Raw genomic sequence first — 16,874 nt, forward strand, 5'->3', positions numbered from 1 at the left:
TTTCGCGACACTTTTCCGCTCTCGTGCCGAGGCCAAAATCCTACTTTCAAAGGACGATACGCGCAGCATTTTCAGTGATCCTCCTTGCCCTGACGCGTATCGATTCCCGACTTCACCCGACTACAATCGGCAACATATTGCGGGGTAATTTGCACCCCGGGGGGTTACCCATAGAGGATCACTCAGCTGCAAAAACTCACCGACACGTGAAATGAAAATTTATTCTCGTTATCCGTGCCAAGCTGGGCCTCTGGGTGGTCTTGATTACAAATAAATCCGCCAGCTGCCACTTTGACAGTGCCTTCTTTCAGTTTGTTACGAGACTTTTCCGGTAAGCGACGTGCAACGGATACACGCGGCTTTCCCTTATATCCGTTTGACCGAGAGAGATAGAATCCCTCTATCCACATGTTTTGTATTCATTCGATTCGCTCGATTAATCGAAAATTCATTTATTACCCGCATCGTTTATTATTACTCTCACGTTTTCGTCTATTTCTTTTCCGAGTAACCGAAATTAGTTCTTTACGTCGGATTAAGTATCATGCCAATTTCCTAAAATTAGTATAATTAATGCAAATAATTAATCCAATTTAATGAAATGTAAGAGTTTTGTTTATTAAAGAAATATGTATTATGTACAGACACGATAATATAGAGCGAAATATCTGTATGCATGTGTCGAACAAATTGATATACGAACGAAATTCAATCAAAAATTTCAATTTAAGCTACCTTTAAAATAAACTTTCGCTGCTCGTTGCTCGCTTTATATTATAAAATTTGCATAAAAACGAATCACCCGTTCTACTGAATAAAGAATACAATCCGTAAAAAAATAATTTAAACTTAAATAAGGTATCCCTTTTTCTTCTTCTTTATGCCTTTTATTATATTATTATTTTTTTCAATTATTTCGTTTTTATCTTGATATTTTTATAGGAATGATTTTCACGATTCAATATGAAACAGCAAACGATGAAAGTAATCTGAATTTACAATAGAACTATTATCATATGGTTCGCATATTATTACAAAAGCATACAATTAAAACCACTGAAATTAAAACGTTTGATAAAAATATAAAAATATGTTTGAATAGGTTGAACAGTGTCCCATAAAATCCTCTCTTCTCTCATCGACTTTCAATTTTCCGTTTATACTTTCAGTTCGTTATTATTCAGATCAGATATAGTATTCCGTAATATAATCGAGAGTTGGAAATAATGAAGAAAATTTGAAAGTCCTGCAAAATCTGACGATCAGAATACGCTGAATGTGCACAATGTAATTATTTTTATACGTCATTTTCTTATAATTAAAATTTATCAGAGGAACTAATTATCGCGCGCGGATTCATTTAATATGCAAAATTTGACTCATTTGCAATGATTCAGATTATTGATTAATTGAAAAAATGCACAAAATTTAAACGAACATAATTGCTATCACTAGAGAGAGTTGGTCGTTCAAATTTTTGATAATACTAACAGCTATAAATTTTGATATTATTGCGTTTTTATCTCCCTAGGCGCATTGATCTATCTACATCGCTGTGATTTCGATAACACGTTTCTCGACTAAAAAATGGCATTTAAATTCCTGTGATCTGATATCGCCTGGAGATAGCATTCAAAAGTATCCATAAACCTTTTTATGACACTTTTCCGACGCAAAATGGCTTAGAAATCACGTATCACGCACGATGCTCCGTGAGATGACAGATAAAAATCTACGTATTTTTATCTTTACATATGTGTAACATTAACATATAAACATTCTGAAACAAGTATGATAACTCAAATGTACATGTCAATAAAAATAAAAAAAAAATAGCTTCAGCTTTTGTAGATATTTATATTTCATCAAAACTAGAAAGAAGTTTAAACAAATTAAAATTCATACATAAAAGCGGGATAAAGGGATAATAGAATTTTTATTTCTCTTGTACCTAAAATATATTTTTCTACGCATTTTTCTCTGTTATACATTGAAAAATATATTTGTGTTATATTTGTATAACCTACAAAGAGGTATCGTACTTCTGTGTAGTTTTTCTTTATTCCGATGTAGCACAATTGGAAATCTTTTTATTCAAAAATAAATTTTCTTTATATTATTTCTTTATATTAGGGTGAAAAGGCTATGTAGGTCTTGTACATCTTTCAACGGAAAATTATTATACATAGATGTGAATATTTAAATAACAACATATTTAATAATGTATTCTCTCCCTTTCCTTCTCTCCACCTTTTTTTCCTCTGTCTATCAATATCTTATTTAAACGCATGAAAATATTTGTATTCAGTATCAATATATCTTGTCTATATTTCAAAGAGAGTCATAAATCTCTGATGGATAATAAAAAATGGCACAAAATCTGTACTTAATGCTATTTTAAAAGCGTTACTGCTAATGAGTCTTATTGTTAGACAAACCTTAGGTACATTTGGTAAACAGTTTTTCAGTTAACATTTAATATGCGTTTACAATTAATGTTTAACAGGTTACAATGAAAAAAAAACCATTATAGTTATATCAGTCATTATATATAAGTTTTGTAGAACGTTAGCGTAAACTATTTTTTGTAAAATATTTTTACCTCAAACTCAGTTATAAAATTTCTTCTTTATAAAAATAATTCTTGATACATGTGGTATTGACTCTTTTAATAATACCAATTTTTATCGATATATAACGAATAGAACTTTGAACTGCATTGACTATTGATTAAAAATTTATTGAAAATAACAGGCCACTCAAATTGGCTACGTACTTTATCAATAAAAGCGATGAAAAATTTATAGAGGAAAGATACCAAATATGGAAAAAATACCATTTACATTTTGCTTTATAAAAAATTTGCTTTCCAATTTGCGATTGAATGTTCGTTTGAAATTGTCGTGTCGTTCACATATATAAAAAAATATTTATTAGGTTTAACAAGCATATTGAGAGAATAAAATTGTATACAAGAAAATGTAGAAAAGAACGCGAATTTCTATTTAAGAAAAAAAAGGTCCGAATATAAGGAGTATCTTACCAAATTGTACAAAAAACTTATAACCACTTGATTATCTTCATTGCAATATTATATCTATGTAATCTAAATGTTATATAGATATTAATACAACATTGCCATCGTATGTACGTAACGTAAAAAAAAAAAATTATAAAATTTAATTTTATTAAATATTCTAAGAGAGACAATTTAATCATAAAACGGTAGCTTCCGACACTATATATAATATCATATGTGTGCACACCTGTGTGTGTGTGTGTGTGTGTGTGTGTGTGTGTGTGTGTGTGTGTGTGTGTGTGTGCAGCTTATTGTTAGCTTACGACAGTCTAATTGCATTACTCCATAATCACTGTTCGTTATACATTCTGATATTTTATATTAGTAATATATTTCATATTTGGTATCTTTATTCTATATTGCTTTGGCACAGCTCGTAAAACTAACGAATGTATTAAAGTAATATGACACTTTGCTAAAATATCGTTATATAAAACATCAGCTACATATATATATATATATATATATATATATATATATATATATGTGTGTGTGTGTGTGTGTGTATGTATATATAAATATATAGGATTTAGTCTGGCATATGTTATCAATAATAATTAACAATTTATGATGCAAAATTAACATAAATATAATAGTATGATTAAGATTTAGACTGGCACGCTTTACCATCAACATCGTTAATTAACAATGAGATAAAAATTAGCAAATATAGTTGTGTGATTAATTGCATTACGTGGTTATATCGATATCTATTTATCAATGCCTCTAACAATAAGTAACTAAAAGATAATCCTTAATCTATGAATGATAAATCAGTCAAAATATTATAGCACTTATGTATGTAAAATGGAGCGTTTGAAACAAATAATCGCAAAATTGATTTGTCATCAAAGACACGGAATATATTGTTCATAAAAATGTTTAGAAAATAAGTATAAAACAAATAGAAAATATTATCTCATATAAATCGTCTAATTATTATTAATGACTTACAATTATTTACAATTATGTATTAGAATAAATGGTGTATAACAATTTATTATTTAAAATTGTAAAGTTGTATAAAAAGTATCAAGTAATTATAATATATAAAAGTACCAAACGGTTAAAATTAATCATTTTAGATTTTGATGATTTAAATATTCAATAAATTTTATCGGAAAAAATTTATTCCATATCTTTGATAGCGACAAAATTAATTTTACTTTATTTTCAATTTAATTCTACATATTGTCTCAACTTTATATAAGATAGACGCATCAGTAAACGATCAATATTTATACAAACATTCATATAAGATAATATAATTATATTTTAAATGACTATTTTGCTAGACGACTATAAATTAATAAAATTATATTGTTTGAATTTATATTTTTTTATAAGACACAATATTACTATTAGATTTTAGTTATAACTATATGGTTATAACATAAAATAATTATTTATTAGAATTAATGTCCTTTTTTTCTAATGCAATCATTAATTATTTTTATGATTTTGTACAAAAATTTATATATTATATATATAAATTTATATATTATATATATAATTTTACTTAAAAAATATTTTTAAAAAGTCATTTACTGATGCGCATATATTTTTCGAACAGTGGAAGTAATATGAATGGCAAAAGTCTACTCAGAAAAGTAAGACATACAGGTCAAAACCATAACAATTATTTTTATAATTTTGCATTCTATACAATAATAGGTACACAGTATAAAACAATACACACAATACATGAACATTCGCATGAAGTAATCAAATTTTTCGACTAAATTAGGAACAATATCTTTCAATAGGTACACCGTATGCCGAAAAAATTGATATAACTGCGAGATATATAATACAAATATAGTAATAAAAAAATATGGACATTTAAAAAAATATAAAATAAAATTTGACTAATATAAATATTCTATAAAAGATAAAAATATACACTATTTGTGATTATTTAATTATTATGTCAAATTATTATAAGATCGATCTAATATTAACATTAATGATTAATAATTATGGCTTGCACAAAAAAAAAAAAAAAAAAAAAAAAAAAAAAAATTATGTATGTTTTTGTATATATGTATATGTATATATGTATATGTATATATCAGAACTTTGTTTTGTCTCTTTATCGAGCAGTCTGAATAAAAATATATCTGAAAGATTTTCTATCTCTTATATGTTTCTTGGAGCACAAGAAGAGCAATAGCTCACCGAATTAAGAGAAATTAACTCATTGTTATTTTTTGTCCTAATAAAGATTTTGACAGAGAGTTAGAGTTAGTTTCATGATCCAACATGATTCTGAAAGAGGATATTTTTGTTCTTTACATCTTAAAATCTTTTAGCTCCTTTGTCTACAAGCACTGAATATACTCAATGCTTAACAATATATCCGAAATAACAGTTTTTTTTTATTTTAGCAACTTTTATAGACGCTGGAATAATTACGGTTCTTCCATTGCGTGTGACTTATGCAACCCTGTATTCGTAATTGATTTATACAAATAATGTCTTTGAATAAAAACGTCATTATAACCTTGTGACTAAAAAAATTTGTTAAAATGATATGATTAAGAAATTGTTTTAAAAGGCATTATTCTAATATACATAATAAATAATTATTCAGTCGGAATCGGTTAAAATATTACTCGAGACATTGTTATGAGAGTTTTCGTAGGTTCCAATTCTTTCTCTTTATATAATAAATTATTTCTTTTTACATTTATATAGTTTTAAATCTTCTACTATAATTGACAATCATCGTTAAATGATATTTTAAAGTGAGCATAGTGTTTCTTATTCAACGTGATAGTTTGTTTTATTTAATTCCTAATCTTTCTTCCGTATAATATAAAAATCAAGAATGTTCAAAATTTGTAATTATCATGTTAACATAAATTGCTCGAGAAATTAAATTTTCTATTTCAAAAGTAAAAACTCGCGATATAAATTACAATATTTTAACCTTTTGGAGGATATTTTATAATATATTTATTAACGTTATTGCTTAGTATTTCATGCCGCAATGGAAGTATAACCGGTATATCACGCATATAACATTAATAATCTCTAAGTCTATATTTTATCAACAGCACTTAAATATATTTATAGAGATCTGTGTATGAGGAAATCTGTCCTATGTTATGTATCTATATATATCTCATAATCTTGTACAATTACATCTTGGCCTTCACGTCTCACGGTTCTATTTTTAGTAACATAATGTAACATAATGTACGTATATGTTAACAGCTCCAGGAATCGGAGCTTATTTGTGCGATCCTTTATCGTGGCATACGATATGAACTAGCCTTAAATTCTTCACGGTAAACAGATTGTCGTAACAGTCGTAGATATCCTGTTCATTGATAGTGTCTTGCTGCGAGAGCTGTAGTAATCTTGGAACGAGCGTTCTAGACCTTTCAATTCTGCAAATAAAAATGATAATCGAATTTTTCCGGATTATTTTACAATTGTACTGATATAGCATACATCGATTAAACTGTTTTAAAATTTAAATTATCGAGAGAATTTCAAACGCACACGCATGCAGATTAATAATTTCCCGACGTCATCCGAACTCTGTCGTTAAGCATTTCAATGACAAGCAAAAAATAATACTATAATCATATCTCATTATCTTACTTATGATCTAAATTCCATGTGGAAAATAGAGCGAGCTCCTCCTTAGATTTGTATGGATTGATCTTGTGCCGGTCATTGTAGGCGCAGCCTACGTTTGTGTTCCATCGGCCCTCGCATTTAAACTCGCCTTTCTCATCACAAAGGGCGATTTGCTTTCCTCGTGGTTTCACACGATAGGGGCAACTTTCTAGTATCTCGTCGTTTGCGTTTTTTTTCTCGGAATCGACGAGCCTTCTCGCATCTGTCTCGTCAATCTCGATGGAATCGGTCGTGGTTATATCGGACGATTGAAGACGAAGGTATTGTTGATCCAAATACGTTTCGTCACTGATATGGCCAGAGTTGCAAGGACAATGCTCGTAACATCGGTTGCTAGAATCAGTCTCGTCATTGTCATCCTTAGAGTCTCCAGTCTTCGCTTTACTTCTGTCAAAATAATATCCAAAATAGTGATCTTCCTTGAGTTGAACTTTGAAAAACGCAATCGTACGCAAAAGATGCTGTCTCGCTTTGCGATCGTTCATGTACACGTCTGAGCATTTGATCTGCTCGATCGTCTTATACAAATAAGTGCGTATCCTGTCTTGACACCTGCGATGCATATACGCTTCCTGTAAATAAAGCAAAGAATTAATTCGAGAATTTTCATTTCGGAGTTTCTCAAGAAAAGAGGAAAGAGCCAAAATATCTCGCTTGTAAATTGAAAAATTCTATAAATATATGCGTACATTGTATTATTTATCAAATACGATATTTTCGAAATATATATATAGTCTGTTAAGTATTTGTTGTTGTAAGTATTTAGCAAAAATACAAGAAAAGACGATATGAATTATGTATAATAACAAGGTAGATTTACAAACTCACTTTGGTCGTACAATTAGTTTCTAAATCTTTAAACCACTCCGGATGCTCGTCCCTCGTGCTAAGTGCCGTCTTGGAGTCATCTTTGTTCAACACTTTGTTCAATAAGGCAACCTTTGCTTTAAGATTTTCCGTCAGAAATTGCGTCACCTTGTCACCGACAGTGAGGAAATCAATGTTCACGCGTCTCAGCGCATCGTAGAGAATATCCGCGTCTGTGGGAAATCGTTCGTCCTTGAAAAGGAATTGCACGGCGTCTTCGCTGCTGGTAAAAGAATACGATCTACTTTTCCCTAGGGCGTAACTCGGCCCTCGCCAAGAAGTTGGTAAACTTCTGAGAGACTGATACTGGACCGGAATATTTAATTTTGGCACGCGGCCAAACTCTCGTAGTGCACATTCGTTATCGCATGCTGTTGAACTTACGTTGAATTTGTAAAGCAATGAATTTCGAAAATATACTCTTCAGTTACAGTGCTAACAATGATAAATGTACAGTTGTAGAAATATTAAGAAAGTGTAAGAGATATTAAGAGAAATGACAGTTTTTGAAGTTAATAAACACGTGCGATTATTGGTTGATAAAAATTAAACGATTAAATGCATTAGAAACGGCAGTTGCGATACATTTATATTTGTAACACTTATAGTTTATACGTAGAGAAATAAAAAAGATTGATGTAAAAATGTTGTAAACAGCGTGACCTTTCCTACAGTTTCTCCTCTCGTCTAAAAAAATAAAGTAACAAACTCTCCTCTCTACGATACAGAGAATAGTTATTCTATGACTCAAAAATTCTAGCAGTTATTTTATGTAATGTAAGCTCAGCTTTAACGTTATTATAGCTTTTTAATTATAAGCTTAAGTATTGATATATAATAGTTTTAATAATATATACTAGTTATTAATTTAAATTGAAGTAGCTAATGAAATTTGCATATTTAGAGATAGAATATTCAAACACGAATTTCTAAACACGTGTGGTATAATAAGTAATATATCTTTTTTGTATTTCCAAAACAATAACATTAATTGTTTTACGCTATATTATCTATTTATTATTTAATATTATTATATATTATTATTATTATATAATATAATATATATTATATTATATTTTATACTGACCAGATAATACTTTCTCTCCTGGCTTCTGTAAGATGAGAGTAGTCTGTGGCTCCAATGTGTAAAAATACTCCTCATCGATTAATGATCCATCCAAGAGAAAGACATTCACTTCTGCTGGATCGTTAATTATCTGCAAGACCATATCAAGTTATCATTAGTTCAATCTAATTAGTTCTTCTTGTGAAAGATATTCTGAGAATGAAAGAAGCAGTCGTGCAAAAGAGCCTTTCGTTAATTGGAAACATGTCGCAGATTAATTAACGTCCGTGAACAAGGTATTTTGAATAAATGATTGATAACTTAGCAACGTAAAAATACTCGATATCTCAAACAGACATCATGACTACAATGTTAATATACTCTCTCTCGTAAATAATTCTCCGAAGGCCGAATGCAAGGATTATTAACTTTTATATCGCTTTTCTCGTGGCGTGACAGCGTCATTTTCACATTTCTCTCAACGAGTCTGAAACAATGAAGGTCGGAGCTACAATTTACAACGTGTATATCCTACTCGCGGATCTTCAAGTTTTTTTGATAACTCAAGTTGTGAAAATTCGAAAATTAATTAAATAGAAAATAATTTGTTCATATCTTTTACCAAGAATTTTATTAATTAAAACGTAGTGTTATTTTTAGTAAATGTTTCTAATAAATATTATGAATAGCTGAACGCAACCGTTGATTCATCAATTATTATATTAATATAATATAAAACCGCCTTCTATGTTATATATAGATTACATGATAATCCCGTAATAATTTTTAATTATATCTGTACGTAACATATAAAGAATGAGCTGATTTAGAATTTGTACTCCAATACTTTTTCATAATGATTCATTCGAAAATGTTATATGAGCTCAAGAAGACTCTAAATTCTGTGCCGTTTCGGATAAAAGTTTTAGGATATATCGGAAAGTTTTTGGGTCGCCTTTTTAAGTCAACACGGAAAGCGGATTCACACGCCCTTGACATTGAGATTATTTCCTGTCCCTGGCCCGGCTGGTTCGATAAAGCCAGCGGTTGCGGGCGGGTGGATGCGAATTTCAAGGACGCCCTGCAACCGGATTAACCTACCTATCTACCAACCCTCGAAATACTATCAGCTATGCTGTATGCTTTCGGCCTCTTTCATATCAAGGGCAGCCGTTGAAAAATACTCGCGATATTGACCATCCGGAATAGATGTATTTAAATAGATGTTTCTTTGTCGATATTTTCGTTGCCTCAATTTCGTCAAATTCTCATGTCAATATGCGAAATATATCATACAGTAAAATCCAACATATTAGTATTAATAATAATAAAACATAAAACATAAATAATAATTTTTGTACCCGAGACATTTCTTCTACAATATTATAAAAAATAAAAAAAAGAATGTGAATCACAAGTATTTTAATTAAAATTTTGGAAGGTAAAGATTTGTTATTAAAAAATATCAATTATTACGTAAAAAAAAGTCGCATGAAAATATTATACTCGAACATTATAATAGTACAAGCCTCAATATATAAATACAACTTCATTTTCTTAAGTGCTATTATATATATTTCTATATATACCACTTATAAATTCCGTGCTTGATAAAAGGGAGAGATATTTTAAGCGTATAAATACGATTATAAGATTGCATAATTTTTGCAACATATTTATGTTCGTCGATGCAAATCTCTGTACACGTTTAATAAATAACTTTCTAATATCTTGTTAAACAGACACTATGATTTACGCTACGTGTCTATTTTAATTGGTATCTCCTCTCGTAGGTTGCTATGTATTCCATCGCGGTTGTACAAGCGCTGATTAGAAATCATAGACACAGTAATGACTGCGAAGCAACTTAGAAGAAAATTGGAACAAAAGGACGATTTGTTCGGCACAATTTAAGTAATTATTGCATAAACAATACAGAGAGGAAAAATAGATGCACTGAGCGTGCGAGTGCGAGTTTAACACAATGGAGAATCGTTTAGTGCACATGCACCGGGTGCTATTTTTGCTTTCTACTGCAAGGACAAATTTCACATCCTACCAAAGCATGGAAAGTAAGCGCAAGTCGAGGCAATGTGATTAGCATAATATAAATGTTTTTTATTGTATTGCATCTTCACCTATAAAAATAATGCGAGTATTTTAAATTAAAGAAAAAGGAAAAATATTTATAAATTTTAATATATTCAATATATGTTTTTCACTCGAGATTATGTCAATAACTGCGTCCAAGTTTAGTTCAAACACATGTCATACATTAAGCAACTAATTGCTCCATTACTTTAAGTGGAATCTCGCATTATTCACATGATGAATAACGTCACAATGCATTCGAGATATGTAAATTCTGTTCAAAACGATGCATTCATCATCCGAATACTAGATGAATTTGAATGCGCATTTACATAATAAATTTCGTTACATTATCATACGCAGTTACATTGCGTGAAAATATATTACATTATTCATACGATATGTCTATTCCAGTGTAGCATATACTATAGCATATACTATAATGCGTATAATATCCAAAAGCAATTTAATGTTAAACAGTATAAAGTTAACTAATTTATATAATTTATTGGGTACTTACATTTAACTTCGAACACGCTTTTCGCTTAAGATCTTGAAAATTTCTACAGGCGATACCAATTTTCCTCGTACGGTTCACATCTGTTACTTTATATCCTTTGAGCTGAAATATAAATTAACCACAGACTATAACAAAAGATATAATGTAGTAGTCCATTAAAATTAATATTAATATGATGCTCCCAATTTTTACAACAAATATATATGCCCCAGCTTTTTAAAACAATACATTTATTATAGAAATCTTTTCATAATATATTTACATTAACATATACATATAATAACATATATTATTATTTAATATAACTTTTTGAAATGTTTAACATGTTTATAATTTTTTATATTGTTAGTTTGAATTCACACATTAGCAATAGCAATAGGTTATAGCTTTTTTTAAATATTATCATTATTTTCATGGAATATTACGTTTAGTTATGCAATATGAAATCAAATTGCAAGGATAATTTTATTTTAATTAAACATGTAAAATATAATATTTAATATAAAATATATATTAATTTGGAAAAAATAATTTAATATTTTAATAAGAAAAAAACTGTTTAAGATTATTTATTTAAGATGAATAGAATAGCTTCAATAAATCACTTTTGGTAATAAAAGGTGCTAGGATACAATTTTATTGATAACATTTCTCTAAAAATGTTGTAAATAAACTTTTTGAAATATATATATCATATTTCATATGACTATATATGCTTAATAAAAACTTCTTAAACATAACAATAATAAACTTGGTAAATACATTGATAATTATTAATAAATTTACTTAATTAGAATAACTTTAAGAGACAGAAATATTATATCAACTATTTATATATAAAAAAAGAGGAAAAGTAAAAAAAAATAAATAAATATTATCAAGTAATACATTATAGTAGATAACGAATTTTACGAATCAAGTATAAACGTTTCTAAAACAAATAACTATAAGTAATTGCTCTCAGTATCATTTTCAAGGCCATCACATTTAAGGGATGAAGGTACATACAATTCTACGCGTGTGCACAATTTTCTTTGAGTGACCCACATTTTATATTCAATGGCGTCCAGTCGAGGCCACTTGACACGTCACGTCAAAATGCAAATATCATAAATAATAAAGCCGCTGATACTAAAACTCGACAATTTCTTTCCCCTGTGTATTATTGATTGAATAAACGATGAAATTGAATTATATCAATTAGGTATTAGCTTTGTAAAACTACTGGTAGTACACACCGTATAGCACTCAACACTTATTAGAGAAATAAATATAGATATAGACATAAAATAAAAAATACGTGAAATACTTAGAAATTATTATCACAAATTCGTGATAAATAAGGATTTTTTTTATTCATATTGTGGGAGGAAACATGTTATAACATTAAACAATACTTATACAAAGAAAAAGAGAGTTTATACACACGTATCTATTTAACTTTATGTATATGTATATGTATATGTATATGTATATGTATATGTATATGTATATGTATATGTATATGTATATGTATATGTATATATACTTAACTTTATCTCGTGTCTGCATATTTCCTTCTATTTAATTATAAAGAGAAATTGGGAATTTAAATCTTTTTTAAATCTTAATTTCAGAGAGATACATCTTAATAAAAAAATAAACATTTAATATAATTAACTAAAATAAGAACTTGCAAAAAAATTGTTTAACCAGTCGCTCCTTAAAAAACACAATGAAAATACGCGTTTTATTTTATGCCTGACATAAGTATAGATACTTCAGTATCACGTAAGCCAATATTTGTCATGCAAGATAAGCAGCACGTGCGTCGCATACCTCGCTTTTGCAAGACGATCCATCTGTCAGACGGCGAAAGCATTCAGCGATGAGAGACATGTTTCGTCGACGGAAATGATGACGGTCAGACGGGCCAGAGAGAAAGAGGAGGGAAAAAGACCAAAACAATCCTTTCACTCGTGCTGCACTGCACTAAACGTCTTTGGCATTCGCTTTTTGCTTGTCGCTCGCACTCTGACCTTGACACTGTCACCTTTATCAAGCGTACGGATAAGACTCGCGCGAGAGAACTATCGCACACGCAGTTGACGCAGAAGGGGGGGGGGGGGAACGTGAGAAGGATGAATGGATGGTAGGAGACTAAGACGAACAATGAGCGAGGAACAACTGTTGCCGCATCAGGTATCAAGGCAGACTACACCAGTAACGGGAACTGGTCGGTGGTGGGGTCGCTCTCTGTGAATACGCAAGGCCGCCACGACGCAAGTACTGTGGCACTGATGCGCAAGGACGATGGTCGGTGGAGAGGAGGATGTAGAAGAGAGAGAGAGAGAGAGAGAGGTAGTGGAAAGGGTGACAGAGAGAGGAGTAACTAGCGGTTCCGACATCAGTGAAACACGAGGAAAGAATGCGTCCTCCGGCTGGCGTGCAGGAGACGATGAACCGATATATATATATGTATATTATATAGCACGCAACGCGCCTGCGAACTAGCTACCCATTCTGCGTCTTGATATTTTACAGAGGGCAGCAGCTGATAAGAAACCTACTGCACAAAAGAAGACAAATATATAGACATCTGAATGTTGAAAATATCCTTTCATCTTATTAATTTAATAGTCATCTTATTAATTTAATTATTTATCAATTTAATTTATTTGTCATATCCTTTTACATGAGTAATTGCAATGTGCTATTGATTAAACATATCTTGATGCATTTAGATAAAGTAATAAAAGAGAACGTTTTAATTAAAAAAAAAAGTTTTAGTTTACATTTAAATTCTTATTTAATTTTTTTCTCTAAAAAAGATCGTAATAAGCATTAAACAAAAGCATCATTCTAAATGAATTACACAATAGTTCATTTAATTTTAATTTTGTCAGAGTTTAATTAAATCAAAATTACACGAAATAACATGTGTTTGTTTAAGTACATACATATGTGAATTTGGCTAAATGTTATATATATATATATATATATATATATATATATATATATATATATATATCTATGATCTAAAAATGCTTTCTATTTTTATAACTTAAATTTATACTTGTCATATTTATACATTTTTATTTAAATGTTAAATGTTAAAATGGATTAAACAAATTTTATAGCACGCATTGTTAGTCACACATATAAGGATCTCATTGTAATTATAAATTATTATATACATATGTCACACGTCAGGCTTGTAAATATAATTTTATTGAATTTTTGAGAAACAACAAATTAAAAACGTAATATAATAACTGGAAACGAAAGATGACGAAAGAAAAGAGGAAGCGCAATAAAATAATAAAGGTGTATTTGCATGAATTTTGTAAAGATTTCGAAGACCATATGTGTTCGCACAAGTAATAAATAGAGGGATTTTCAAGCAAGCGGATTTGAAAGATAAATTACTAGCTTTCGTAATTATGATTAGACGTTTCAGTTTTGATTTGATATATTAAGGAACGTATATCTAATAGCCAAATAATTCTATTTTTGTTATGACATTCGACAGACAGATAATAATATAGAATACAGCATTAATAATTAATAATTAAAATCTTATATTATTCTCATTTCCTATTTGTAAATGATTAGAACATGACTATTTATTATTGCAATCAGATAATATAGGAATTGTACTTAAATTAAATATTGTATATTTAATTTAAAAAAGTAAAGAAAAAAAATTTGTTATACTACAGAATATAAGAGATCAGAAATGAAAGAAAAATTATTCGCACGTCGTGCAAATAAGGATCTCTCTATAACTTTGTCAAGCTATTATTAGATATGTGAAATGTTTATTTAAGAACTTACACATATAAAAGAAATTAAGTATGCGATAAAGAAAACATTCTGGCTCTCTTTATTCATGAAAATTCCATTTGGTCAACGAGATGCGATTAGCATATTAACTTGTTATAAGAGAATGTAATCCTTTTATATTGATGCACAATAATAAGCGTTCGATGAATGTCATTTTACGTAATAAATACATATAAGCATCAGAGTGAGTAAAATTTAAAAAATTATAAATTCCAAGAGATGTGCAATTACGAGAGATACATTATTATTTCTTAATCATCATAGTTTTACATTGCTTAACATTTGACGTCATTACAAAATAGGTATTCCATAAATCAGGCTGTCTAAAAATCGTGTTTATTGAATGTTTATCGCACTGAAGTTCTCATTTGCTATTTATAAATGATTAGAACATGACAATATGTATGTCATTTTTATGTAAATTAGATATGTTTTTTATTATTTGATATAAATTATATGAAATTATATGTAAATACTTAAATATTTATGTAAATTTTATGCCAATATTGTTACATAATATATGTGTTTTTTCTAATAGAATAATTTGTAAAAAAAAAATTTTGCGTAAAACTTACTCTTAAAATAAAGATATTACATTTTTATTGTATATATATGTAATAATGTAATAAAGATATTACATTTCTATTATGTATAATAATATTTATCCAAATTCACATATGTATTTAGAAAGACACATGTTATTTCATGTAATTTTTCTTTAATTAAACTTTGACAAAATTAAAATTAAATTAACTATTGTGTAATTCATTTAAAATGCTACTTTTGTTAAATGCTTATCACGATCTTCTTAGAGAAAAAAATTAAATAAGAATTTAAATATAAACTAAAAGTTTTTTTTTTAAATTAAAACAAGTTTTTTTATTACTTTGTGTAAAGTCTCAGACAGTTACAACTTAAAAATTTTCTATTTTTATACTCATTCCGTATTTTTTTATTAATAAAAGTACACCTGTATGATTATATTACATAAAGTGTATTAAGTAAAATATTTAATTGCGTCCAGTTTTTTGTAACTGTATAAATTAGAAAAAAATATTAATTACGAATAATCTTAAGTATAATCTAATTAAGAGTAAAAAATACCTTTCACTTTCCTTCTCTTTCAAATATTCTCGTTTTCTATAATTGATAAAAAAAGCTTAAGAAATTTGATTATGTATTGTGTGAAAATATGCAAATAATGCATATTATTAAACCGTCAAAATTTATATTAAATTTCTTCTTAATAGATAAAATTATTGTTAATTATTTATATAATTATTATTAAATAGAGTCAAAGATTAACATTAAAATATTATAATTTAATAAGGAATTTGGTTATATAATTGAATCATATTTTTAGAATATTTATTTAAGTAGTTTTTTACATGTAGACATATATCAATCATTCTAATTTAATTTTAACAAATTAAATTACATTAGTCTTTATTTTTTACTAACTTAAAATGTCTTTTAAGATCTTATGTTTAGGTAATGGGTAGGTTCTATAAAAGTAATTATCAGAAACACATTTTACGATAACACTGCTTATAATACAAACTATAATTATAAATATATTCGTGATAATTTTATATACAATGTTAATTCTTTATATAGCTATATTTCAAAGAAAAGCATTCTACATATCTTAAGGAACATTCTAGAAATAGTTTACCTATACATTGTGAAAATTAAAATTGATAGAAAATTACATAACTCATCAGTTAAATCATCGTTAAAACAGTGATCAAATATCGTGCCAATTATTGAAAATT

At 28.4% G+C, this 16,874-nt stretch overlaps 1 protein-coding gene across 1 annotated transcript; it reads right to left on the reverse strand.

The window, feature by feature from the left end:
• Positions 1–5,081: 5,081 nt before the first annotated feature.
• Positions 5,082–13,703, reverse strand: Drep4 (DNA fragmentation factor-related protein 4). The gene is made up of 6 exons (XM_072902780.1): positions 13,093–13,703; positions 11,275–11,376; positions 8,685–8,814; positions 7,559–7,770; positions 6,692–7,302; positions 5,082–6,474 (listed from the first exon to the last, which is right to left on the reverse strand). Exons 1-6 carry the CDS (start codon positions 13,150–13,152, stop codon positions 6,315–6,317), a joined length of 1,275 nt encoding a protein of 424 aa, XP_072758881.1. The 5' UTR covers positions 13,153–13,703; the 3' UTR covers positions 5,082–6,314.
• Between the last annotated feature and the right edge of the window lie 3,171 nt (positions 13,704–16,874).

Source organism: Anoplolepis gracilipes, chromosome 11 (assembly GCF_047496725.1).
Source record: "Anoplolepis gracilipes chromosome 11, ASM4749672v1, whole genome shotgun sequence".
NCBI classification, from domain to species: domain Eukaryota; kingdom Metazoa; phylum Arthropoda; class Insecta; order Hymenoptera; family Formicidae; genus Anoplolepis; species Anoplolepis gracilipes.